The sequence below is a fragment of the Camarhynchus parvulus genome, chromosome 5, assembly GCF_901933205.1.
Source record: "Camarhynchus parvulus chromosome 5, STF_HiC, whole genome shotgun sequence".
NCBI classification, from domain to species: Eukaryota; Metazoa; Chordata; class Aves; order Passeriformes; family Thraupidae; genus Camarhynchus; species Camarhynchus parvulus.
Window position 1 is genome coordinate 44,776,635 of NC_044575.1, and position 26,316 is coordinate 44,802,950.

Genomic DNA, 26,316 nt, shown 5'->3' on the forward strand with positions numbered 1-26,316 from the left:
GTAAGTAACACCATGAAGCAGAAAAGGTCTGCAGTAAAACTGGATTTCACAGAAATTGTTGAGTCTTAAAGCTTCCATAAACATCTTCTATTTAGAGATGACAGGATTGTTCTAGTTTAATGAGACAAATTAGCTATTTGAGTACATATGAGATGTGGAGGTTAAACAGTTGAAGTTGAACTGGTCTAAGACAGGGGTGTTCTGCAGGTCCTGGCTCTTAACCATGCCTTAATACCAGAACTGTAATGCAAACTTGTTCAGTCATAGGCAGGACTGACATAACACTGATTTACTGATCATGTTTTTCAGTTCATATGGAGGATCTGAAAATTACTAGTGAATCTGGGGGTCTTATCAAGAAAAAAACTTGAATTTGATATAATAGAAGTGTCTCAAAGCAAATTTTGTAGATGGAAATCTACAGAAAAGAACAGATCTTATGTTTTAGCAAAGATCATTTGAGTTCAGTTTGGGTTGCAGATCTCATCCTTTAGGATCACATGAATATGCTGCCTTTACACAGGTAATGAAAACTTGGATATGAAAATCTGAGCAATTTTTTTACAGAAGATACAGATATGTATGTTTAATCTCAGTTACTAGTTTTAAAATTCCTTTGTGCTATAGCTTAAGAGTTATGATAAATAGCTTTTTTGCCATCACAATGGTTAGCTGTATACATACCCACTTGTAAGGTAAAAGTCAGTTAAAGAGGAAGTAACTAGGTTATTTAATAAGTTCAGTTGTAAGTAAAGGCTTTTCAGTGTTCCTTAGTTCTTTTTCTGACTGTCTGCAAAGAGATAAGTGTCTAAAGAGCTGTGCAAATATAGGAAGTGTTCTGCAAATATTCACTTTGTAGTGGGTAATTAGTTGCATGAAATGTTAAGCTGTACTCTGGAATAAAGTATATGAGGATAGTCTAATGACTGCCATGTGAGCTTGCAGTGCACATGGAATGAAGTCTTAAGTGCTTGCATGATGCAGAACATATATTTGAAAATAATTACCTTGGAGCCTTTTAATGAATTGCTAATTTATCTCCTACTCCCAGTGTACTTGAAATAAATGAAGAGTTATATATCTTTTTTTTAAAGGAAAATGATGTTGTTGCTGTATGAAGAAGGTCTTCGAGTTGTGATACATACATCCAATCTTATTGCTGATGATTGGCACCAGAAAACTCAGGGGTAAGCAACAATCCCTAGCAGGTGAATGCTTAAAACTTTCCATAGGTATTTGCTTCTGCTGGAGATGGGATATTAGGTGATCTAGTGTGTTTACATCCTTAACATAGAGCTATTCTAAAAAATTTTAAAAATTGGACTTAGAGTGCTGGTTGCTGTCTGGGTCTGAACTTTTCTTGCTTTCTCCTGTAAACAAAACTATCCTAGTAGGCTGATGGCTTAAAATCAATCTGACTGATACAAAATTTTATCATGCTGTGCTGTCTCTTTATGAAAAAAACTTTGTAGCTATAAAGTACCATTTATATAGATTTGAAGCAGCTATTTAAAACTTGTTTTAATACTTAACACTTAAGAATAATGTGGATGTGCAAATGTTCTGCTTTTGTTGTGATTGTATCTAGAATATAGTCTGATAAATGTTGGGCATTATTGGCTCTGTAGTACAGTAGATGACTAGTCTTCACCCAGTATCCTTTCTTGGGCAGGAATTTTTTTCCTGTCTTATTTTTTGGTAGAAGTCTTTAAACTTAATGACCAGCTTAGAACATAGTTTTGTTGAGAGCACAAAAAACAGTATGAAGTGGCATGTTCATATAAGGATCCTCAAACTTTTCAGTTTTTTGGCCATTTTTATGGGAGCATTTCTTTAGTTAGATGACCACAATAAATCAGGGTATAAAATTTCTTCAAACTAATGGAAAGTTGTTTCTCAGAGGTTACTGTCACTTTGACATCCATTTTGCTGCCATTAAATATGGCAGGGTTTTGAGAGTTTACTTGTCTGAGACGAGTTCTTTGAGTGGAAAAAATAGACACTGATTTTTTTTGCCTTTAAATCTTATGGGTGGCTTTAGTATCTTATGGCAGTTAGCTTTTCAGAAAGCTAAGAAGGCATGAAAATACCTACTGAGATACTTAACAAGTTCCCCTACTTGTCAAATATGAGAGAGTTTTCTTTTTCAGCTTTTGCATACTGTGGTGTTATGCAGGATCACAATATGGTGGCTCTGAATTTCAAAGGGTAGTATCAACACATTGTAAAGTTGATAATGCAGAATCTTTGGTTCCCATGGCTGCAGTAATGTGTGAGTGGAAAGAGATGCTAAATGTTTTCTCTGGTGGTCCCCATCCTATTTTACACTGATGGAGGTTCTTGAGAGACAGTGTATTATTGTGGGCTACTCTTCAAATATATAAACCTTTCAGATGCTTTAATTGGTGGTTTTCTATGCAGTTGCACAAACCAGAAGTTTAGCAGAACATATTGCAGTGTTCTATTCCTGTAGAAAATGTTGATGAAAGAACTGATGGTTGCTAAGTCTGAGCCTGACCAGTTAGTACAGACATTTTTAGTTAGTATCACAGTGAATCTGTCAAGTATTTGTTTAGGACCTTCAGATGTGTTTTACTCATGTACTAAACCCACGTGTTATTAATGCATGGTGTGCTTGTTTATATGGCTGATTTTTTTTTCTTTTTTTTTAAGAATATGGTTAAGCCCTTTATATCCAAGACTACCTAAGGGAGCATCTGGTGGTGAATCTGCAACTAATTTTAAATCTGACCTAATAAGTTACTTGGCAGCTTACAATTCTCCTGCACTCAAGGAATGGATAGATCTGATTCAAGAACATGATTTATCAGAAACAAGGTATATATAACCTTAAGTTTTTTGTAACTTGCGCATGTGGGGTTTTTTTTCTAGAAATTAAATATCTGTGTTAGGATCTGTTAGACCTCATGCTTATTTTGTAAGGTAACCTTATGTCAAGCTTGAGTGTTCAAACAGGACTCTATGTGGTTTTAGAAAATGTCTCTTATGTAGATTATGTCAAATAGACCAACTTCTAGTTTTATAAGCATGCATTTTAAACGAAGAAAGAAAGGTACACCAGCAGCAACTTTATTGAAGGTAGCTATAAAGTAATTAGGACTTGGTTTCATTTAAGCCAGTCGGGCTCAAGTATTTACTCTAGTAATATTACCAGTGGAAAAAAACTGTGTTGTATAGAGTTTGTCATGTAAGGGAGATCATGTAAGCAAAGGTTACTGGAATGAGGATTTTATTCAGAACAGGCTTCTGTTGGTAAGGCAGAGTTTAAGCAACATACATATCTGTATAATTTTGGATTGCTTTTGGTGGGCAATGTTGTGCCTAACTGGTCTTGGAATAGTCTTCTCTATTATCACATTGCTGATATTACTTTAAAATAATTCAGGATGCTTAATTTACTTCTAAGAAGTAGTTGCATTTAAATATGAGCATTTGCTTCAGAAAGTGTAAATCTCCCTGGCAACTTAATTGCTGTTTTAGAATCTGAACAAAAATTGTTGAAAAGAAAAGCTGAAAATGGTCACATACTGGTAATAGAGACTGGTGGTAATAGAGACTGAAACCTTTTTCTAGTTTATACATTAAGAAGTGCTTTTATTTTTACATGGTGTCTTAAAAGATTGGAGGGGGCAAAAAAAAGTGTGTACTTTCTAATCAGGTGAGCTAACAGCTGCTCTGTGATTGCATTGGTCATCAGCTTGAGTTTAAACAGATGAGTTGAGCCCTAACTGATAGGAATTTATGCATGTGATAGGAAAGTCACTTGTTAGGATAAGGATTGCCATTTGATGTGCTGTAGGGGCCAATCAGTCGTGAATAAAGTTAGCCATGAGATGTATGCAGTAGGGAACAGCTTCTTAAAGCTGCTTGCTTGTTGTGACTTTAGGCAGGTCTCTTCCCTGTTTTCAGGGCAAAGTGAAATAGGTTACTAAACCCATTATTAGGAAGTTTTGAAAAAGCTGTACTTTGCATCTGAACTATTTTAGGTGCCCAAATGAAAACTCATACTTGAATCTGCTGATTTGGATGTAGCACTAGACTGGTTTTACTCAAAATTGTGTGCCCAGTTATGGGCCAAATGAACTATTTGTGTGTATTGCCAGCATTATCTATCTTCTGCATTTTTGCACACAGAAAAAGATCTAGCTCTTGTCTCTGCTGTAGAACAGCCTGGTGATGTATTGCAGCCATGCAGGAGGCTGATAATAAATTATACAGCTGAAATTCCACTTTTCTTTGCATTATAAATCCCATGAGAGACATTAAATATTTCTGGTTGCACTTGAGTGTTCAATCTTGCTCATAAGTTTTACTTAAATATCTTGCTACTTTAAAACCAAAGCACTTGAGATTACAAAAATCTGTTTTTTTTTCTATTTTTAGAGTGTTTCTGCTTGGTTCTACCCCTGGACGTTATCAAGGCAGTGATAAAGAAAAATGGGGCCATCTTAGGCTCAGAAAGGTACCAAAACTGTAACCTTTATTGTTAATATCCTTTAAAATGTAAATAGAATTCTTCAGTTCCTTCTGGTTTTTCCAGTTGTCATAATCAGTCTTTTAATAATTGTTAAAGTTAGCAATAACATATATAGGCTTGGAACTTAGAACCTAATCTGTCTACTGATGAAAAATACAATAAAAATGCTTTTATGAGTACATTAGCAATAAAAAGAGACTAAAGAGAATCTCCATTGGATGCAGGGGGAGACATATTGACAAAGGATGAGGCAAAGGCTGAGGTGCTTGATGCCTTCTTTGCCTCTAACAGCAGGACCTGTTTTCCATGTGTCCAGCTCCCCAAGCTGGAAGACAGGGACAGAGAGTGGAATGAAATCCGCATAACCCAAGGGGAACTGGTCAATGACCTGCTGCAACACTGAAATGGACGCAAGTCCATGGGACCAAATGGTATCCACTGAGGGAGCTGGCAAAAGTGCTCACTGAGCTGCTTTCAATCATTTATCAGCTGTTCTGGCTAACTGGTGAGATCCCAGTTAGTGACTGGATATGCAGGTCATTAGGCCCAATCAGCATGAGTATGAGGGCAGATCCTGCTTGGCTAACCTGATCTCCTACTGTGGCAGCCTAGTGGGTCAGGGAAAGGCTGTGGATGTTGTCTACCTGAACATTAGTGAAACCTTCATACAGAATTCTCCTGAGAAACTGGCTGCTCCTGGTCTGGATAGATGCACTCATTGTTGGGTAGAAAATTGGCTGGATGGCAGATCTCAGAGTGGTCAGTGGAGTTACATCCAGCTGGCAGACAGTCACAAGGAGTGTTCCCCAGGGCTCCTTATTGAGCCCACCAAGTTGGAGGGGAGTGTTGATCTGCTGGAGGCTAGGAAGGTTCTCCAGAGGGATCTGGACAGGCTGGATTGATGAGTGGAAACCAATTGTGTGCGATTCAACAAGACCATGTGCCAGGTTCTATATTTGAGTCACAGCAACCCCATGCAGTATGACAGGCTGGGGCAGTGGCTGGAAAGCTGCCTGGTGGAAAAGGACCTGGGGGTGCTAGCAGACAACAGATGGACATGGGCCAGTGTGTAGCCAAGAAGGCCAGTGGCATCCTGGCCAGTGTCAGCAGTAGTGTGGCCAGCAGGGCTAGGGTAGGGATCATCCCCCTGTACTGAGCACTGGTGAGGCCACACCTCGAGTGCTGTGTTTTGGGCCTCTTATGATAAGAACAACACTGACGTGCTGGAGTGTGTCCAGAGAAGGGCAGCAGAGCTGGTGAAGGGTCTGGACCATGGTGCTGGTGAGAAGCAGCTCCATGGAGTTGGGAGTTGGAGGTGTTCAGCCTGGAGGAAAAGGGCTCAGGAAGACTTTACTGCTCTTTGCAGCTACTTGAAAGGAGGTTGTAGCTGAGTGGGGTTGGTTTCTTCTCCCCAGTAACAAGTGATAGGACAAGAGGAAATAGCCTCAAGTTGTGCCAGGGGAGATAAAGTTTGGATATTAAGAAAAATTCCTTCAAAGTCTGTCAAGTATTGGAACAGGCTGCCCAGGGAAGTGTTGTCATCATCCTTGAAGATACTTAACGGATGTGTAGATGTGGGATTTAGGGATATGGTTAGGGGTGAATGTGACAGTATTATTTTTATAGTTGAACTCTCTTGCCTTTAGAGGTCTTATGTTTATTTAGGTAAGCTGTATTGGTAAATATTCAAGATTGTGTATATCGAGTTTGCAGGGACCGTTCTTGTTTGGTTTGGACCCTTCTTTTTTTTCGTTTTTTTTGTTGTTGTTTTTCAGAATTTGATGAGGTATTTCATGTCATCTATTAAATGCTTCTCGTAATTGAAGAATTTTTAACCTGCACCTCCTGCTGAAGTCGCATTATTTCAAATCCTGTCATGAATTTTATATGAAAATCTAATGGGGTCTGTGGCAAACTTCTGTGACATACAGAATATTTATGTATCACATTGCTTTTCAACATGAGGTTACTCTTGTAGACATCCCTTTGCTCATTAAGAGTTTGTCCTCTCTGGTACACCTTGTCTGATGTTTTTTGCGTATTTAGACATAGAATGAAGAAAAAATAAAACAGAAGAAGCTTGTAAGGGAAAAAGATGATCTTGTGGCAGATGTTTCTGTGATTTAAAAAGGTTTTTAGTGACAATGCAGATAGACCTGATGATACTAGTGTTGATGACTGAAGCCATTAGATTGTGTGTTTTCTCTAGAATGGGGTAAAGGTGGCAACTACATACAATTTAATATCTGTCTATATAAATCTGTTTTTAATGTGACTTTAAATTCCATTCACAGCTGAAGAACTCCTCTAAAAGGATCATTTCAGTTTTCTCTTCAATTGTTCTTTTTTCCCCTCTTATTGTAGACTTCTATTGTAGCTGGGTGTCATGGCTTTAGGATACAAGAGGAATTTTATGGCCAACAACCACCAAATATGAAAAATATTTAGTTGTTTTATTTGTTGGAACTTCTGAAGCTAATGTTTCATGTTTTTAGAAAAAGCTGTTAACATTCTTTTCACCCATTATTTAATGGTTGGCTTTGGTGCTTTTGGATAAAACTTGTGATGTTTAATATTCTCTTGAAGTGAGTTTATTTGGAAAGCCTGTTGGTTTTGTTTTATTGCAAAGTTAAATATGTAGTGTGAATGTTAATCTCCTTCATTATCAGAAATAAATTATAGAGGATTTATTATATCGAAAGTTATATCAAACTGATGGAGGTATTCTGTGTGTGTTGAGGTCTAACAATGTTTTGATTTCCCTCACCAGCTTCTGAAGGAGCACGCTGTGTCAATACCAGCACAGGAATCCTGGCCTCTTGTTGGACAGTTCTCAAGCATTGGTTCACTGGGAGCTGATGGGTCCAAGTGGCTGTGCTCAGAGTTCCAGGAGAGCCTGGTGGCTGCAGGCAGCAGTGTGACAACTTTCCGTAAATGTGATGTCCCAATTCATCTGGTATGTCTTTGAGATGCTGGTGACCTTTATTTAACACGTAATCGTTTGTTTTGGAAATCTTAGTCATTGTTTTGCTTTTAACTTTTGGAAGACAGTAATGGAGTTTTGATCATGAAATTATATATATGCCATTTAGTTATGTATGGTTTGTTATAAAAATGTACCATAATTTCCATCCGCATGACACTACTTTTATATCATCTCATCAAAATTATCTTCTCACTCTATAGCTTGTCTTCCATTGGGTTTTGTAGATACAGCTGTTTTTCCTGCTGAGATGTAGCCAAATCTTTAGTCATTAATACCTTTGATTATTAGCAGAATTAAGGGGAGAAGTAGAAAAGTTTGTGGCAGGAGTTTGTTAAATCAAGGAAAAATGATTGTCAAGCTATGCCTTTACCATGTGCTAATTGCCCCTGTGTACTCTTATCTCATATTTGAGGTGTGAGACTAAAATATCATAAAATAATGTTAAGAACTAACTTTGGCTGCTGTGGAAGTGGCTGAAACAGTATTACTTGAGACTTGCTAGCTAATTTTGGTTAGCTCTGTAAGAGTGGTAAAAATATTAGGCTTTCTGTGTTGCTGGCACAGTTGTAGTTGTAAGCTGCAGTGTAAATGTATTACTTTGAAAAAATTAAGCTTTTAATATTTATTTTTTTCTCAAGTTTTCTTTCAAGTGTTTGTTTGAAAATTAACAGCTTGTCTATTCAGAGCTGTGTTATTAAAGTTATTTTTTTTACCTTCGTGAAGGTTTATCCTACTGTGAACAATGTGAGGCAAAGTCTAGAAGGCTATCCTGGTAAGCAGATGGATCCCCATTTATTTGCTTTTTATGGTCATAATGTCCTGCAAAATCACTTCAGTGGTTGATGTTAAATGAACATGAAGTTCTCATCTTGCTGATAATGTAATAGAATAGGTGGCAGTAGAATCTTACTGCTTTTGCTGGAGCTCTGACTCCTGTTGTGATGGAATAGATTAGGTTTTGTGGACATTGGTTTGTAACGTTTGCATGTTCATATGTCATCGTATAGGAAATCAACAGCTCCTGCCCACTGCTCTTACTCCAGCCATAATTTCATTTTGGCAGAAAATTCAGATTTGAGTGTGTCAAGTTCTCCTTCTGTTTTGATTGCAATGTCATTCTGCACATCAGAAACAATGGAGGCTAAGGTGTTATTGGTATTGGTCTTTTTTGTAATATTGTAATATACAACTGTTCATTCATTATTCCCATGTTTATTTTCATTAAGCCATATTTGTAAAAGCATAGCCCCAGCCAGCCTGAAACAGGAACAGGTACTGTACTATTCTGATACGTGGAAGCTTTGGTTACCCCAAAACAAGTCTTCAAAAGGTCAAGACAATTGGAAGAGATTCAGGAGTACTGAAAGAAAAGAATTATTTCTGTCTGTAGCAAGGGTAAGAAGGATCTGGGGACCCATAGGCCTGCCAGCCTCACCTTGATCCCTAGGAAGGTATTGGAACAAGGAATCCTGGAAATATTTCCAAACATATGATGGAAAAAAGAAGGTGGCTCAGAGTAGTCAGTATAGATTTTTAAAGGAGAAATTACGCCAAATTAACCTGATGTCTTTCTATGATAAGTGATTTGATGAATGAGGGAGTGTCCCTAGATGTTGTTTAGTTTACCTTTGTCTTGAAAGACTGTCACCTTTAACATCTTTACAATGATGTGATTAAGTACAGGCTGGATGAGTGCAAAGTGGGGCAGATTGGAAACTGGCTGAGCTGCCAGGTCTCAGAAGCTGTGAGTGTTGGCACAGAGGCCAGCAGGAGGTCAGCCACTAGTGGTGGCATGTGCCGAGCACTGGGTACATGGGTCGTGTGTTAATGCAGTCATCGGTGACCTGGATGGTGGGGCAGAATACACCTGTAGGGAGTTTCCAAATAATGCAGACTGAATAGGAATGGTTGATGTGTTGGATGGTAGTGCAGTCAGTCAGAGGAACTGTGCAGGCGGGAGAAATGAGCAAACATCAACCTCCTGCAGTGCGGCCTCAGGCAGTGCTGAATATGAACCAGCAATGCACCCTTGTAGTGAGAAGGCCGGCAGAATCCTGGGCTGTGTTAGGAAGTACATTGCCAGGAAGTGATCTATCCCCTCTGTTTGCACTGGTGAGACCGCTTCTGGAGTGCTGTGTCCAGTTGTTGACTTCACAGGACAATACAGATATGGACATACTGAACCAAAGTAGTGCAGAAAGCCACAAAGATCAATAAGGGATTGGAGCATCTGTCATAGAAGGAGAGGCTGAGAGAGCTGGATAATTCTTGGAACTTGGAGAAGAATGGTTTCCTGGGAAATCTTATGAGTGTATATAAATTAAGAGAAGATGCGAAGTAGAGGCATGCTTTGCATGGTGACCAGGGAGAGAACAAAAGGCAATGTATGTACCTAGGAATCTTCTGTATCTCAATTTATGCTTACAACAAAATTGTTTTCTGATGTGTAAATGGAATAGGTTGCTCATAGAGGCTGTAGAGTCTCTGTTTTTTAACATACTCAAACCCTGACAGGACACTGTACTGAACAGTGTGCTCTGCTGAACCCTGCTTTGAGCGTGGAGTTACTCTACATAATCTCCAGAGGGTGCTTTCAACTTCAACAATTCAGGAATTCTTTGGCTTTGCTGAGTCATTAAAAGTGTTCCTGTTCCAAGCCATATAGGATACCTGTGCTTCTATGCACAAGAGTAGCTTTTGAATTCTAGCAGCTGGTGGGTTCTGAACATGGAGCTAGCATGAATGTTTTCAGAAGTTTTTGTCTTTCCTCTAGTTAGTGTTTGGACATATATAGAAATTGCAGCCAGAGAATTTATAGATATAGAGTGTGGGGGAAAGAGAAGTGTTCTGAAGGTTTATTCTGATTTCTTATTATTTTTCTTTTAATTCTATTAATAAGTTTTCTTTATACCCTTTAAAGTTTGAGCTTACTTTGCTGTCTTCCTAATTCTTATCTCACAGCAGCAAATGAGTAAATAATTCTACAGGGTGAGACCCACTTCACTTGGTGAATTGCATGACTCTGTGTTTGTGCAAAGGAACAGTTCTGTAGACTCCTGCAGTTAGTGCATTCCTGAGACTAGTAAAGCTTTTGTAATGAGTTCTATTGGTGTCTTCTAGGAAATGTTGAATACAGTAGGCTTTGCATCATGCTTTTACTACACAACACTAATATAATTCAGTATGCCTGGCTGATTCTTCTTAAATCCATTTCGAGAAATCACAACATGCATTAGCCAAAGGCCAAATCAATACAAATATAATTTTATCATAGAAGTTCTTTTTAAAATAACATTGATTGGGATTTGGAAGGTTTATTCTTCTGAAAGCTGCTTGATTTATTTCCTCTAGTTTGTATGGGTAGTGATTCCAATCTGTTGATATCAGGTAGTATCATATTAAAAACTACCCATAGTTCTCCCTATGTACAGTTTCTGATTTTCCTATTGTAAATGTGCTGCGCAGTGTTTAGGAACTTGCTAAATTATAAGAGTGGAAAGAACTCTAGCAAGTATATACCACTTTATACTACTGGAGCACTTAACAATTTCCTAAAAGTAACTCATGAAGGTAGGACAGATAGCTTATTCCCCAAGATGCTTACTGCTTTTAGAATGTCTTCCAAAAAATAAATGTACATGTTCTGCTTTTTTCCTTAAGCTGGTGGCTCACTTCCGTACAGTATACAGACAGCACAGAAACAGCTGTGGTTGCATTCCTATTTTCAGTAAGTAGAACTCAATTCTTTGGGTTTTTTTGGTTTTTTTAACAATTCAGATTGTATGTTTAAAGTTACAGTGCTATAATGTTTGAATGTTAAAAGCAAATAAGTGGAAGTGGTTACAGTATGATATTCCTAAACTCCTTAAAATAAAGGCCTTTAGTTACTTATCTGCTGGGTCTTCTCTCCAAAAGTTGGTAGAAAACATGCTGTTCATCTAGAAAAATGATAATTTTGTTGTTGTTGGGATAATGGTCCTACTGGATTTAGGTTTCTGTAAGCTTTTATATGATGTTTCCTTCTCTGAACAGGAATAATGTTACTCCTTTATTTTTTTCTGAACTTCCAGTTGTATTTCACTTTCCCCACTTGTGCCTCTGTATTAATGGGATTTCAACTGACCCCCACCAGGACTAGAAAGGCTTTTTTTGGTGGTGGCTTTATTTTTTTCTTGTAAGTACAGCAGTCCTGCTGCAAAAATTCTCAGTCCCTTGTGGCAATATCTTTTTTTAAAGATGCCTGACATTTTCTATTAAAAATTTCTATTTCCATATGCTACTAGTTGTGCCAAATTCTAACAGTCTGACACATTCCATGCCAGATGTCTCCCTCAGGCTGAATTGTTAAAAACTTATGCATGTTTAGAGAACAATGGGGAAAGTTGTTTTGCAAAGATCAAAAAAAAATTAATAGAACTTGTAACCTCTTACAAGACCACAACTTCCCATTCCTTTCATCAGAAACTGTTAACTCTTCTGGACAGAAGTTGTGCTGGTAAGAAAATTTACCAAGTAGGATTGTGTTCAGTTGGGTGTATATTCAGGGGACTGAAGCAGAATTGCTTGTGGCAGAGAGCACTTTCTTTCATTCTAGAGTGAAGGTGATTGCTGTTGTGAGCCTTGCTAGTCAACGTCTAAGGAATGGAACTCAGGCAGAAAGCATGTGAGGCTTTGTCTCCTGCCTTTAAACTGTGTCCTCTGAATACAGTCAGCAAAGGAAGAAAGCTGCAATCAACTTGAAGCTTTCAAGTTTGTTCAGTCATGATTCAAAAAGGAAAAAAATCATCAGTCTGGAGGTGTTTGTGCAGTCTTAATTTGGTTTCTGTAGTCATACCTCATGAGAATCTTACTAGAAAAAAGATGTAACCTTTTTTCAGTTAGTCTGTAACACAGAATGTTGCTTAATAATGATATAATTCATTAATTTATTCCTTTTCAATGAGAAAATGCCCACATAGCTGTCTCCTTGGCCATACAGGGACCTGCTCTGGCAGCAAAAGAGCTCTTTCGAGTTCCTCTGTGGAACTGGCTGCAGGTGGCAGTGGCCCTGCAGAATTGCTCTGTAGTGGCTGCCCAGGTGCAGGCCCTTACCCTGCCATAATGCAGCACAGTAGCCCTTGAGCAGAGCCTGCATGTAAACTCTTACCATAGGACAGGAGGCAGACTGTACCTTTTTATCTGTGGAACCTGGGACACACAGAAAACAGCAGATTTCACTAGATGTAAATACAAGATGAGCTACTTGAAAGACTTCCTATAATGCAAATCTTTGGGCAGCGGAGGGATCAGAGGAATGTAGAAAATACTTCTTCAAACTGGAAAACAGTATAAAACCAGCAGGAAATTAGGGATTCTACCAAAGCTGCAAGGAAAAAAAACCCTAATCTTTTATGCTTACAGTAAAGGAAAATAAATAACTTCTTTTTGCAAGTAGGGAGAGATTAATGGAGTTGGAAGATGGTGTCCTGCTGCCTCTCAACTGAAGAGGCAGGATGTCTGCCCCAGGCACGTGACTTTTTATAATGTCTGTGGGCTGTTTTCCTCTCTTCTGCCAGCTGAATGTGTTTAACCTATAATACAGCTCAGAACTTTAATTTTTTTAAAAAATAGTGTGACTAAACTTAATATTGCTTTTACTTTTCTGATTGTAGCAAATGATGACTAGACTGCTTTGTTAGATTAGCTACTGTGTAAACAGAGTAATTTGCAGAGTTTTCTCTCTGGTATTAGTGCTTGTTTTTCCTTCCAGTATTACTAATTTATGAGGCCAGGTTTGCAATTATTAATTTTTGTTAATTGCTGCTTTCAAAACATTTGATCAGCTTTAATAGTATTGTATTTTAACTTTCCTTTTCGTTTATTTGCTTTTAATACGGTGTGCCTTATGTTTGTGCAGTTACTTTGTCAAATACTGATTTTCAAAGAGTGGAAGAAGTTGGTTTGACAAGAATTTGTTTGACATATGCCTGACAAGTCTGCAATGATTGTTGTATTAGAGCTTTGTGTGTTCTTTAGATTTATAAAGTTTGGAATAAGTTTTGAGTTTTCTTCTCAGTTTGCAGAAGTACAGTGTTGTTCCCCAGAATCATAAAAGATGAGAGGCAGAGCATCTACACAGAGATCATAAGTGTTCTCTTAGGTTGAAACTAATGGTATGAGGTGTTTCAATTTCTCTCATGCCTTGTTGCCAGTATCTTAAGATAGAAAAGTCTTTCAGTATTTGAAGTAAGAGAACTAAATGCTGAAAGAGGTGGTGTTGTAGAAAATTAGTTATTCCTGTCTCTGTTTATGAATTGGATATGTCTGTACAGTTAAATTTCCAGGATTTTGTGATGGCTTAGTCCTGGCCTGCAGCTGAGCACCACAAAGCCACATACTTGGGCTCCCCCACCCTCCTTCCTACTCCCCTAGTGGGATAGGGGAGAGAATTCTAAGAGTAAAATGGGAAAACTTGTGGGTTGAAATAAAGACAGTGTATTAATAAAGCAAAAGCTACTCATACAAGCAAATCAAAATAAGTTGGTTTACCCCATCCTGGGCAGGCAGGTATTCAGTCATCCCCAGGAAAGTAATGCTCTATTGTGCCTAATGGTTGCTTGGGCAAATAAAGGCCATCACTCTGAATGACCCCCCCATCACCATTTCTTCCCTCAGTTTCACGTGCGGTGTATGGTCTGGAATATCCCTTTGCTCAGCTGTCCTGCCTGTGTCCCCTCCCAGCCTATTTACTGGTGGGGTGGTGTGAGAGGCAGAAAAGGCTGTGTGTAAGTGACAGCTGAAATATCTGGGTGTTTGTGCTGTTTCTAGTACAAATCCAAACATAGCCCCATACTAGCCAGCATGAAGAAAATTAACTCTATCCCAGCCAAAACTAGCATGCATTTTCCCCTTTTAATCCTTACATGTTTGTGCTGTCCTACTAAGGAAAACATGGCCAAAATATATTTTCCACTTTCTGATTTTAACTTTCTAAAATAGGAGTTTCAATCACTTTAGATGAAATCAAACTGCAGTTAGAGTACTGTAGGTAATAGATAGAAGTGGTATTACTCTTGCTAAGGCACACTATTTGTATCTGTCTTTAGATAAGGAGGCAAAAAGGCAGTAGACTGAGACAGTATCTCAGAATAGCTGCAGTTAGTGGTGAGGGGCAAAGTTTGTCCCAGGGCAAAGCAGTGAGGTAAATCTAAGGAAAATAAATTTTAAATTCCCTGTTCTACTATTTTTCCTGTTTTTCATTTTTACAATTTTATTGGAATTACCCAAGTATTTTTGTCCCATAAACTTAAAGATGCTTGTCTAAACTGTCAGTTGTGAGAGAAAAGCTATTAACCAGGGTGATTGGGTCATGACTCAGCCTTACAATTTGTATGTATGGAAAGTGTGCAGTTTGTAGGGAAAGACAAGTTTAGTCAGCTAATTCTGTATCATATATGTCTTCATCTGTCCTATAGAAAGATACTTTGATGTGGCTTGCATCAAAACATAAAGTCTAGTTTGCATCAAATGTGCAGAACATTTCAGCTCTTACCCTTTAAGAATACAGGACCAGTTCTCAGAGGTTTTTTTTTCCTTGATCAGGGGAGATAGAGTTGTTAAAGTAACTAGGTTTTCACCCATGAAATACAAAGCCTCTTAAAATTAAGTGCTCTGTATGTAAGTGTTAGTCCTGAAAGTCAGCCTAGGTAAATAATTCCAGCCCTTCCAAGTCAGTCTGCTTGGGCTTTTAGAGGAACATAGTGCACTTAAGTTTTTCAGAGTAAATTGATTCTTTTTTATTTGCATATTAGAATAGAATGGTAAGTTAGGGAAGCAGGATTGTTGCAACTGAAACCAGAGTCTTCCTTCAAATCTGTGGAAAGACATGTCTCTGGGTGAAGAAGCTGTATTAAGAACCTTTATTCCTGAATTTGGGTGAGGACTAACAGCTGTGAACATAAAGTGCTTCTTAATGCTGTGGCTACATGCTTTCAGTTTTGCACATATATTTACTGCTTGCTTTCACTTTAGTTCTGTAACATTGATGCTGAATCAATCTAGCAGTGGCTTGTTATTTTAATCTAGTTTTTTTATATGCACATAGATATGACCTCTATTCTCTTAAACCCTCAAATTTCTCAGTGGCTTAGAGGCACAGAAGGGGGAAGAGGAAGAGTAACAGCAACAATCTACCAGTTGCTCCCTGCCTTTATGTCATGGGTAATAAATTGTAGTAAACTCAGAATTCTGTGGGGTTTAGTTTGGTGCCAAACTCAGTTGCTTGAAGTCATAACCGTTGATAGTCTTCAAAGAGCATGTATTGTCCAGAAGTTTAGACTTAGTTCCTTGAGTGCTGTCTGGAACAGAGAAATGGAAAAAACTTGTTAGGAGAACCTGACACACTGAGGAGAGTATCTGGGCTGGTTGTAAGGAAAAAAACCCTTGCCCTTCTGACTTCTAGTAGAGTTGTTAACAGTTCAGTTAAATGTAGTATTTTAAGGTTTTCTCCAGGAGAAATAAGTATTGAGTGTGACAAGTATAAATAGTGTTCCTGAAATCATGGTGCTGTCATATGGTATTTTTTAGCCCTCAAAATAAAACCATATATGAAAAGAATGCCTTTTGCTTTTCTAGCAAATGGTCAGCAGAAGTCACGGGTCGAACTCATGCCATACCTCACATTAAGACTTACATGAGACTCTCTCCTGACTTCCAGAAGATTGCTTGGTTCTTGGTAACAAGGTAAACATCTAACCACTACAGCTCTCACTTAAGAACTTTATATATGGGGTTTTTTTGTCAGCTGCAGGCCCAAGTTACTTTCATAACCTACATAGTTCTTCAATTAGTGAAATGAATTTTTGTCCATATTTAATGTTTCTCCATTGCATTGCCCCATTTGAGGCTGCATATTGAAATGATTATGTCAGAAACAGTTGATAATCACACTAAAATCTCGTCTGAGTTGTGACTGCCAGTTTTGAGGTTCAACACCAACTAAAATGATAAATATTTTTAAATTTGGGCTAAGTTTCTTTAAGATATGGTGTGCTATAGGATGAATGTGTTGGTTTCTACAAAACAGGTAGAGTTTGGGTTAGCTCAAGTTGTACTTGGGCTGCCCTACTGTAATAAAACATACAGATACATAGAATTTGGAATCTGATCTTTTGTCAGATTGAGTTGCTTAGCAGTCTGCCTTGAAGTACAAGCTTTATATTTCTGTTGTTTATTTGTTAAAAAAGCCGTAAGAGGAAGCAAGAATTTCTTGACTTGAAGGCAGAATGACTTGTTCTAAACAAAAAATACAAATATGTTTCTGTTTTTATGCAACCCTATATTCTACAGATTATGATCTGGCCTTACTCTTAAATGCTCAGTTACTTTAATTTTTTTTTCTCTTTATATTTGATCTCTTTAAATTTCATCACTCCTTGATAGCTGTTGCTTGCAATAGTGGTAATGATTAGTATGCTTTTTAAAAGGTTTTGAGTCATTTAAATGTGATGCTCACTCCACCTAATACAGAAATTCATTGTTGCTTTATATTCTTCTCATGTTTCTTCCGCTCCACCATTTGCTGTTACCAAACAGTTTCCAGTATATCCCTCAGTTGAATCATAGGGTTTAAATTTTGTATTTTGATGTAGAAGTAAGTTTTGACAACAGAATTGCATATATTTTTGATTCCCAAATTGATCTACTTTGTAGCAGATACTGATGAAAGATTAAATACAGCATGGTGCTGAGTAGCAAATTGAAACAAAACCTTTTTGATAAGTATTTGTTATCATAAATAGTTCCAAGAACAAAATGCCAAGAGCAAAAGATACTGTTTAACACTCTAAATGTAAAATGCAAACCCACTCTGTACTGAATGTATTGTAACTAGTCCTAACTGAGCTAGCCTTTAATCTTCTTAAGTCATCAAATTGAAGCTATTTACCAGTACTAAATTCCTTTCTGAAATGTGCAGAGAACATTCAAAAGGCTGCATTTGTCTTGTAGATCTGTGTGACAAAAAGAGGATTGTATAATTATCCACACGTGTTGTATGAATGCCTTTCTACATATTGTCTCTGTTGCTCCCACTGTGCTGTAAAAATAACAACAAGCAATAACAACCAAGTCACTTTTTGTGGGAAGACTCTTCTGATTGAATTTAAGTTCTCCTGCAAGAAGGACATTGCTAGGCTATGTTATTTAAACGTCTTCTGCATTGAAGATTGTGCCTCACTAAAGTGCTTTGTTTCTCTTCACAGTGCCAATCTATCTAAAGCAGCCTGGGGAGCTCTGGAGAAAAATGGCAGCCAACTGATGATCCGTTCTTATGAACTTGGAGTTCTTTTCCTGCCTTCAGCATTTGTAAGTCCATAGTTCAAGCACAAATCCTGGGATATGATGAAAATCTGCAAATATTTATGAATACAAGTGTAACTGAATAATCTGATCAGTAGATTCTGTATTGCCAGATAAAAAAGTTAAGAGGAAATTGAATTTATGAGGTATTGATGGAGTCTTGTTTTCTAGCACAGCAGGTATGGATTTGGTATTGCTGTGACTTTTTCCTCTTACTAACAGGCAGTAATATTTTGAAATTGTAACATATACCTAAATGTTATTGGAAAGGATGATCAAATCTCTTGTGCTTTTTAAAACTGGGCTGTGAGTGCATATTCTCATGGAAATAAGGTGTGTGTGTTGTAACTTGAGAAATGTTTCCTAATCTTGCACCAGTCGCTGTTCTTGCTCATTCTCTGAAATGCATTTGCAGTCACATGACTCTCTCTTAATATCAAGTTCCTTATAGATCTACACTTGCTGGTTTTTAGCCCTCTATGAAATCCTGTGCTAGAAAGTCCTTAATTGTACATTGTATTTAAGAAAAAAGCTTCCCTTCTTTGTTTAGGTTGGGTTTTGTCTATTACCTGATGGAGGGAGGTGCAAGATCTGGCTGATTCCTCCTTCTCTCTGATGAGCTGACAGTACCAAAATGTTCTCAACAGCAGTTAGTCTATGATCACAAACCATTCAAACTTCTTCCTGTGTGAAATTTCTTCTTTCCAGGGAAGACCACTGCAATTTTCTCTGAAAAAGTATTTGTATGCTAAAAGTCCTTAGAAATATTTTGCTGATAAAGAGTATTTATTTCCTAGATAATGTACACAGATGATCACATAATGTTCTGTCATTTCTACTCATTAGTAATGTAATCCCAAATGAATATTTACTAATATTATGGCATTGTAAAAATATTTGCCTACCCTAACTGGATAATTGTAGTCTCCTGGGATTGCATATTAAGATTGATGGTTTCTGAGTGCAGCTAAAGAATTCCTGTATCTCAGTCTTGACATTTATAATGAGTTTGCATAGTAGTGAGGTCTCTGATATGAACCTTAGAGATGTTTTTCTCCAGCATGGTTTATGGGAAGAAAATACATTTATCAGAGAGTGAAACAAGAAAAATCCTGCAACTTCATATAGTCGGAAGCATCATTTTTTATATTAATGAGCTCTAAAAAAGGAAACACCATTTGTGTAAACAACTGTTAATAACACAATGATGAAGCACTGGGCAAACAAAGCTGTGCAAAATTTTTTAACAGCAACTGACCTGAAAGGGATAAATAATGTTCTTGGAAGTTGGGTACTCCAACTTCCAGTTGGCTATCTCTGGGTGTTGCCAGGCAAAGAATTTATGGTACTGGTATATTTGTGCCTAGTAAATTATGGGGTTTGTATAAACATAACTGATCACCAGATGACAGTCATGTAACATAATTTGAGTATTCTTTTTCTGACTTTTTTGTGTATACTTCAAATGGGTAGAAAATCAGGGATATTTGAGTTAGTCTTTTTGCCAAGAATGGCCATACCTGTTTTAGATCTTGCTAGTCTGCCAACTTTTCATTTAAAAAACCCCATTGAAACAACAAAAACACCTCCCACCACTACTCCCTCCTCCAAACCCCCATGAGAAACATTTGGCTTGCATTCTATCCTGAATCTTGCATTCTACAAAGGATTCTCTCTATATGCATTTTTTATAAAGTCCTTTTAAAGTACTGGAAGGCTGAAATGAGGAGTCTTCTTTTCTCCAAGCTGAACAATCCCAACTTTCTCAGTGTGTCTTTGTAGGAGAGGTGCTCCTCTGATGATCTTTGTGGCCCTTCTGTGGGCTTGCTGTAACAGGTCCATGCTGGGGACCCCAGAGTTGGATGCAGTGCTGCAGGCGAGGTCTCATCAGAGCAGAGGAGCAGAATCCTCTCCCTTGCCCTGCTTGCCATGCTGCTTTGGATGTAGCCCAGAGCACATTTGGCTTTCTGGGCTGCAAGTGCCTATTGCCAGGTCATGTCTGGCCTGTACCCCAAGTCCTGCTCCACAGGGCTGCTCTCAGTCTGTGCTCCTGTCTGGGGTTGCCCTGACCCAGGTACAGCACCATGCTCTTGGTTTTGTTGAAGCTAATGAGGTTCTTGTGGGCCCATTTGAGCTTGTCCAGCTTCCTGTGGATGGCATTCCATCTTTCAGGTGTGTCAGCTGCACCACTCAGCTTGGTGTCAAGACAAGCTTGCTGAGGGAGCACTCAGTCCTGCTGTGTGAGTTACTGGGGGAGGTGCTGAAGAGCACCAGTCCCAAGACAGCACGGAGGGACATCACTTATCACCAGCCTCCACCTGGATACAGAACCATTGACCACAACTTTCTGGCTGTCTTCATTCCCTTAGTTGTACTGGCGTCAGTGCTGAGTGCATTCCTTACCCCTTAAACCAGCTCAGACTGACCAAAACAAAACAGGACAGGTTTCCAAAGTCATTCCATGAACCAGCTCAACATGATCCGGTAAGGGATAATGGAAGGAAGAAGTAGGAAGGACAAATTCAAGGGGCAGAAAGGTGAGTGTGGAAATCATATTGAGGTACCTTTCTTTCGGCCTGGTTCTGGAGCCAGAGCTTATGGAGAATGATGGTCCATGAAGTTTTGGATAGAAAATAGGAATAAATGGCTAGGATCTGGGTAAGAAAGCATGATGTGCATTATGAGATAGAGCCAAGCTTCCAGATCTTTCCCTTTTTGTCACTCTGGTTACTTCAAAATAGCCGTTGTTGGGGGAGTAGAAGGCTTTATTTTGTCATATCAAAGGAACATCTCAAAACTCAGTGGTCAAAAGCAGACACTTGTGGGAAAGTATAATGGCTAGGCATTCATGTAGTAGTTTGTCCCTGGATATTTCATGACTTAGAGGCCTATTCTGTGAGCATCTTGTCTGCTTTTAAATGTCTGTAGGCTTTTGGCAGTCACAGTCTGCTCTGGCTGTGTTCCACAACGTAATAATGTCACATGAGGCAGTTCTGAAAGTTACTCATTTGAAGGTTTTTTCTTCTTGCACTGAAAGATGCAAAAACCATGTGATCCCTCCTAATCATCCTTTTCATACCTCTTTTTCCAGACACCTTTATCTTTGTCCAGAATTATGAGCTCTTATCCTGCTCAGTTGTTCCTAGAGAGGAGATTTTTTGATCACTTTTACTTTTCTCTTTTTCTCTCTGTATCATTTGGGTTGGGAGGGTGGTAAGTAGAGGGACAAAGGTTGTACTTAAAATGTAAATACGATTCTAGAGAAACAGACCCAGATATAAAACGGTTACATAATGATGTTCTCAGGGTTCTCCTCACTGGGTCTGTTTGGCCTCCTGTATTTTTATAAAGTGGTGTGTAACAGGTTAGCTAACCATGGTGTGAATACAATGCTTTCTCTCTACAGCCCTTACCTCTCTTGTCTTTGTGAATTATGGAAAGCTCCTATGCTTTCTGTAATTTCTACAGCTTTTAGATGGCTGTACTAAAACGTGTCAGTGTGCCAAGATAGTCTTATGTTTGAGTTTCAGACCTCTCAGAGCACAACTTAATTGAAACTCATTTAAAACTTGCAAGAATATATTTTGGAAGAGAATACTTAGTTCTTCTCCCAGTTTCTTACATATTGATAATTAATTGTGAAGACTGGCAACCAGAAGAGAACGAGTTACCTGATTATCACATGTATGTGATATCCCACAATGTATGTGGGAGCAAAGGAGGGAGAGACACTGCAGCTGCTTTCCTTTATCCACTGAGAAGTGCGTGCCTGCAGAGACTCTTGGTAACAAGGAGGTAGTCAGACAAATACTGATACTGGGCTTATGTACATGCAGTCATCTGATACTCAAGTTGCACTGCTTAGTCTATGAATTTCTTATGCATATGCTCTGCAGTTAACTGCATAAAAAGTGCTTCTTTGATAACTTGTCTGCTTGTCACACTGGTTCATTGTGGTTTTAGAATGCTATGAGGCAGAGTAGTTTTAAGTGAAGATAACAAGAGAACTGGGAATAGACTAAAACTTTTAGAAACAGAAATGCTTGTTTACAACTGAAGTAGTGCAAAGTATAAACTACATGAAGTGCTTTAAAACATAACTGACTTTCCTAGGCCTTGAGGGACTCACCATGCTCTAGCTATCAGAATGCTGATTTACTGCTGCTGGTTTCTGATAGTTCTGTTTCTTTAGGTTATTTCATGCAGCATTATCACAAAGTTCGTGACGTGTATTCTGATAGAAGTTAAGACTTAGCATCATAGAATCACGAAATCACTTAGGCTGGGAAAAGACCTTTAAGATCATATAATCCAACCATTAATATATTCCTGGCAGTGATGGCAGTTGAACCCATGTCCCAGAAGAGACTGGAGCCTTAGTCCAGCACCTGGGACTCCTTGGCCACCCTGGTGTATTTGCATAGCACACACTTCATGTCACTTATCTTAAGAGCTCCTCTAGCTCTCCAGTTTGTGCCTTCTATTTTCTGCTGAATACAAATTTGGAAGTAGGTCGTTCCTCACTTGCTATCAGCTGACTGCCAGCTTTTGTCTTTTTTTTTTAATGCTTCCAGAATTATGCTTTGAGGTTGGGTCTTGGCCTAGTGTACTAATACAGACTCTCAGAAATATGTTAAATGGTTGTTCCCAATATAGCAGCAGCTGTTATCATTTACAGTTTTAGTGTTTAGGGAAAAATCAGCTGATGCTGGCATTAGATCACAAGCTTCTATTGAGTAAAAAATAATGTTTATAAGAAAGATTGTCCTGTGTTTGAACTACATTTCCCTTTCCATCTCCATTTCTCACCTCCTACATCCACACTCTCTCTTTTTCAACTTGCTCTTTCAGCTGCTGGGGATTCCTTTCCAGAGGCTGAGATAAAGTACATCTTTAACAGGTAAAACATATAGTGAGAATGCAATGAGCAAAAAGTATGGTGTTCTGGGAAGCGTGTTCCAGTAATTATTTTGTCTGAAAAATCTTGGAAGTGACTAATGGAAAGCTTTTAAGTAAATGGTTCTTCCTCACAGATTCTGTGTCTGATAAGATGCTAAGATATTTTGAGCTTGACTTGTAAAATAGAATAAAAATGTTTTTAGAGGTTTGTTGAATATGATACTGGCTCAGTCAGCTTTTAGAAATACGAGCTTGGAGAAATATAACAGATGCTATTAAACTGAAAACCTACCCATAATTGCCTACCTAGTGCTGTCAAATCCTGTAATTGCATCTAGATAATCAAACTCAGACAGCTAACAGTATTTCAGATTCTGAAGTTCTGTATTTGATGTTGAATACTCCCTGGAGTGAAGTACTGTTTTGTACTTGACTCTGAGTCTGGTTGTGTGAACTGGATTAGAGATCAGCCAGGCATTAGCATGTGATTTTTCAGAACTGAACTGTTTAAATTTCTGCTGTGTTTGAATAACTGAGCCAGGCACCTTCAGCCATAGCTCAACTTAGAGCAGAACCAAAATCAAGCTGGTTAAGCTCTTTGACTGTAGCATCAGCTTCCAAGGCAGTGTAGTACCACTTTCTTCTTTGCTTTCTCTAGTTTTAGATGAAGTCTTTCATCCCATGTGAAATGGAGTGGGAAAGCTAATACAGTGTTAGTAAACCAAGATTTTGTATGTGGACTTCAAGATGCTAAGCCTTGCTTTAAGTGTTCACAGAACTGCCGCAAGGTTTTCAAATTCCAGTGTTAAAGACACCCAGACACATTATTTCCAAACCAAGAACCTTCAGGTTTAGATACTTGTGTTTCTTACTGTTGGCTTCCTATTAAAAAAAAATCTTCTGGTATAGTTGGATAAATCTCTCTTTGGAATACTTGTGCCCAGTGTTGAGGAAGGATTTTGCTGTGTATTCTGCTGGCCAGATGAACGTGGCCCCTGTAAAGTTTGTGTGCATCCTTAGTTGCTTGTTGCTGGAACCAGCAAGTTTTTTAATAGTTTTGCCAAAGAGGACTATTTTTCTGTTAGTGGCATTGGAAACATCAATCCCATAATCATCCAGTGGGATAATCAGTTGTCTCCTGTTAAAAATTATTTCAGTAGGATCAAAATTCTGTAATGGTATCAGTCTTAATTCCCACTTCAGTAGGGCTAGCAATTCTTACCTTTATCTTGTGATCTCTTTTTTTATAGCCTGCAGTCTGCTTTGTGTTTGGGGCAAAAAAAACCCCAAAAAACCACTCAGAAACTGTAAGGCACTATGTTAACAACTGTTAAACTTCCTTTTCCCATTTTTTCCAGTGTCTGCTTTTTCAAAGTATGATGCTAATGCACTAATAGAAGCCCTATCAGCACTTAAAGTTTTAAAAGTACAAAAAAAATTCTTTCCCAATTGAGATGTGTATTTATCAGCATTTCAGAATGTATTGCTGTAAGCAGCAGTCAAAGAGCAAAATAAAGCTGCTGAGGGAAAAATTCTGAAAGAATAGAATATGGCTGAGGAAAATTTATAAGTCAGACAAAATTATTTTATGCAAGATCCTGCTGGTTTGTTTTTTGGAAACAGCAGTGAGAGCTGTCAACATTCAGGAAATGCTCAAAACAGACAAAGTGTGACTTACTTCAATTTCTGTGTGAAGATAGACACATGAGTTATTTTTAAAAGCATGTGAATCTCCTCAGAGAGCCTTGTTAAAGAATGTATTCCACAAACTAGACACTTACTGCAGTGTGTTTTGAGGAAAACCAAATGTCTTTTTTTAGATAAATATTTCCTGAATGGAATGTCTCTATAGGTTAAATTCTGTCCGACAAAACAGTTTTGGGATGAGCTGAATCAAGCAGCATTGGAGGACAGCATCAGAGTCTTTTAGAGGAAAGGGAAATATAATTGCTGAGTACTGAGGAAGAGCAAGACAGATAAAACCAAAGTTGTAGAACAAGAGAAGGAAGCAAAATGCCTGAAAAGAAAAACGCTGAAGCAATAACAGGTCATGGAGTGTAGAAGAAATTAAGCAGAAACAAAAATACTGCTAGGTTGAAGAAAACAATGGATAACAGGGAGGAAAAAAAAAAGAGATGAAAAATGTCCTTACTTTGTAGGTAGAGGCTGAAGTAAGTTGTGTTTTACACTGTGCTTTGTGATAGTAAGGGTTTCACAAATGTCCAACTCCGATGGTGCCAGGCAGCAGCTTTGTGGTGCTGTTGATCAGGCACGTGAAGTTTGTTGTAGCATAAAACCATCTCACAATATGGCAGAGGAACCTTCCCTGCTGTTCCACGTGTCTTCCATAGGTGATGTAGAAGACCAGAGAAGCTCATGGGATGTCTGGGCACTCAGACCTCATGTCACGTACATGCTGACAATTTAAATGCCATCTTGTGAGTAGTATCTAGGAATACACACCACCCAGACCCTCCCACCAAGTGCAACCTGGCTGCTGTGAGTTATGAAAAAACATCTTTCTGCACCACCACCACCACTTACACAGTTCCTGTTGTTTGTGAGCTATAGAATCCCTGACATATTTCATGTTCTTTCAACTACAAACAGAAGTATGGTTTTTGCATTTTTACATGACATTTCTACCAATCCCTGAGTGATTCAAATTCATTGGAAGTAAGGCTATACAACTTGACTGCATTTTGTATAAGTAATTATGAATTTTTTCTAGTCATTTTCAAACCCTTAGATGTTTATGAGCTTTTAAAAACAATCTTGCATATTTACATTGGTCTGTTTTGAACATATTACTTGTTACCTCAAGGCTAAGTTCCACGAAAGGCTGTTGCCTGGTTTTAATGCAGATTTATCAAAATATCTGACTGAAATGATGTAAGAAAGGGAAGTTCAAACTGGATTTTCTTTCACGCAGTCCTTTAGCATGGACTTTGTTTGTTTCCTCTGTTCTTTCATTTAAAGGGCAGTGGCTTTTTCCTAGTCCTTGAAATAATATATAATGTTTCTTACATCATAACCTATAGTTTGTTCTTACTTTGGGTCATGAGACAAAAGATGCATCTATATTCTAAAGGAGATTCTTGAACTGACTTGCTAGAACTGCTGTCTGACATTGTCTTTGGCAGCTCTCCGTTTTTAATATTCTTCTTGAATATTAAAGAAAAAGGCACAAGGCTGCATTGATTCCCATGCTTTGTGCGGTCATATGTGGATGTTGCTGTCTCCAACTTAAAATGATGACATTGATGGGTGTAAAACTCCAGTGAATAAAGACTTGCAGTATTGTGTATAGCTGGGACTCTCCATTCAGACAGTGTGTGTTTGAATACCACAGGATTTTTTGGTAATTAGGATGCTTGCTTGTACTATCACAAAACAGTAATGCTGTGAAACTCAGACTGGTAGACCACAGTGTATCAAGTTGAATCAAGTGTAAGTTAATAACTGGACATGAGCAGCCCAGAGAGCCAGTTGTGTCCTGGGCTGCATCCAGAGCAGCGTGGGCAGCAGGGGAGGGAGGGGATTCTGCCCCCCCCGCTGCATCCAGCTCTGGGGTCCCAGCACAGGAAGGACCTGT

General features: G+C 38.4%; 1 protein-coding gene across 2 annotated transcripts in view; it reads left to right on the forward strand.

Moving 5' to 3' along the window:
* TDP1 (tyrosyl-DNA phosphodiesterase 1) overlaps nucleotides 1-26,316 on the forward strand; it is a 38,605-nt gene that overhangs the window by 6,289 nt on the left and 6,000 nt on the right. For both annotated transcript variants that reach the window (XM_030949299.1, XM_030949301.1), the window contains exons 7-14: nucleotides 1,095-1,187; nucleotides 2,674-2,838; nucleotides 4,405-4,483; nucleotides 7,269-7,454; nucleotides 8,208-8,256; nucleotides 11,145-11,211; nucleotides 16,098-16,205; nucleotides 17,726-17,828. In XM_030949299.1, coding sequence (XP_030805159.1) covers nucleotides 1,095-1,187; nucleotides 2,674-2,838; nucleotides 4,405-4,483; nucleotides 7,269-7,454; nucleotides 8,208-8,256; nucleotides 11,145-11,211; nucleotides 16,098-16,205; nucleotides 17,726-17,828 — 850 coding nt within the window. The remainder of the gene's footprint in view (nucleotides 1-1,094; nucleotides 1,188-2,673; nucleotides 2,839-4,404; nucleotides 4,484-7,268; nucleotides 7,455-8,207; nucleotides 8,257-11,144; nucleotides 11,212-16,097; nucleotides 16,206-17,725; nucleotides 17,829-26,316) is intronic.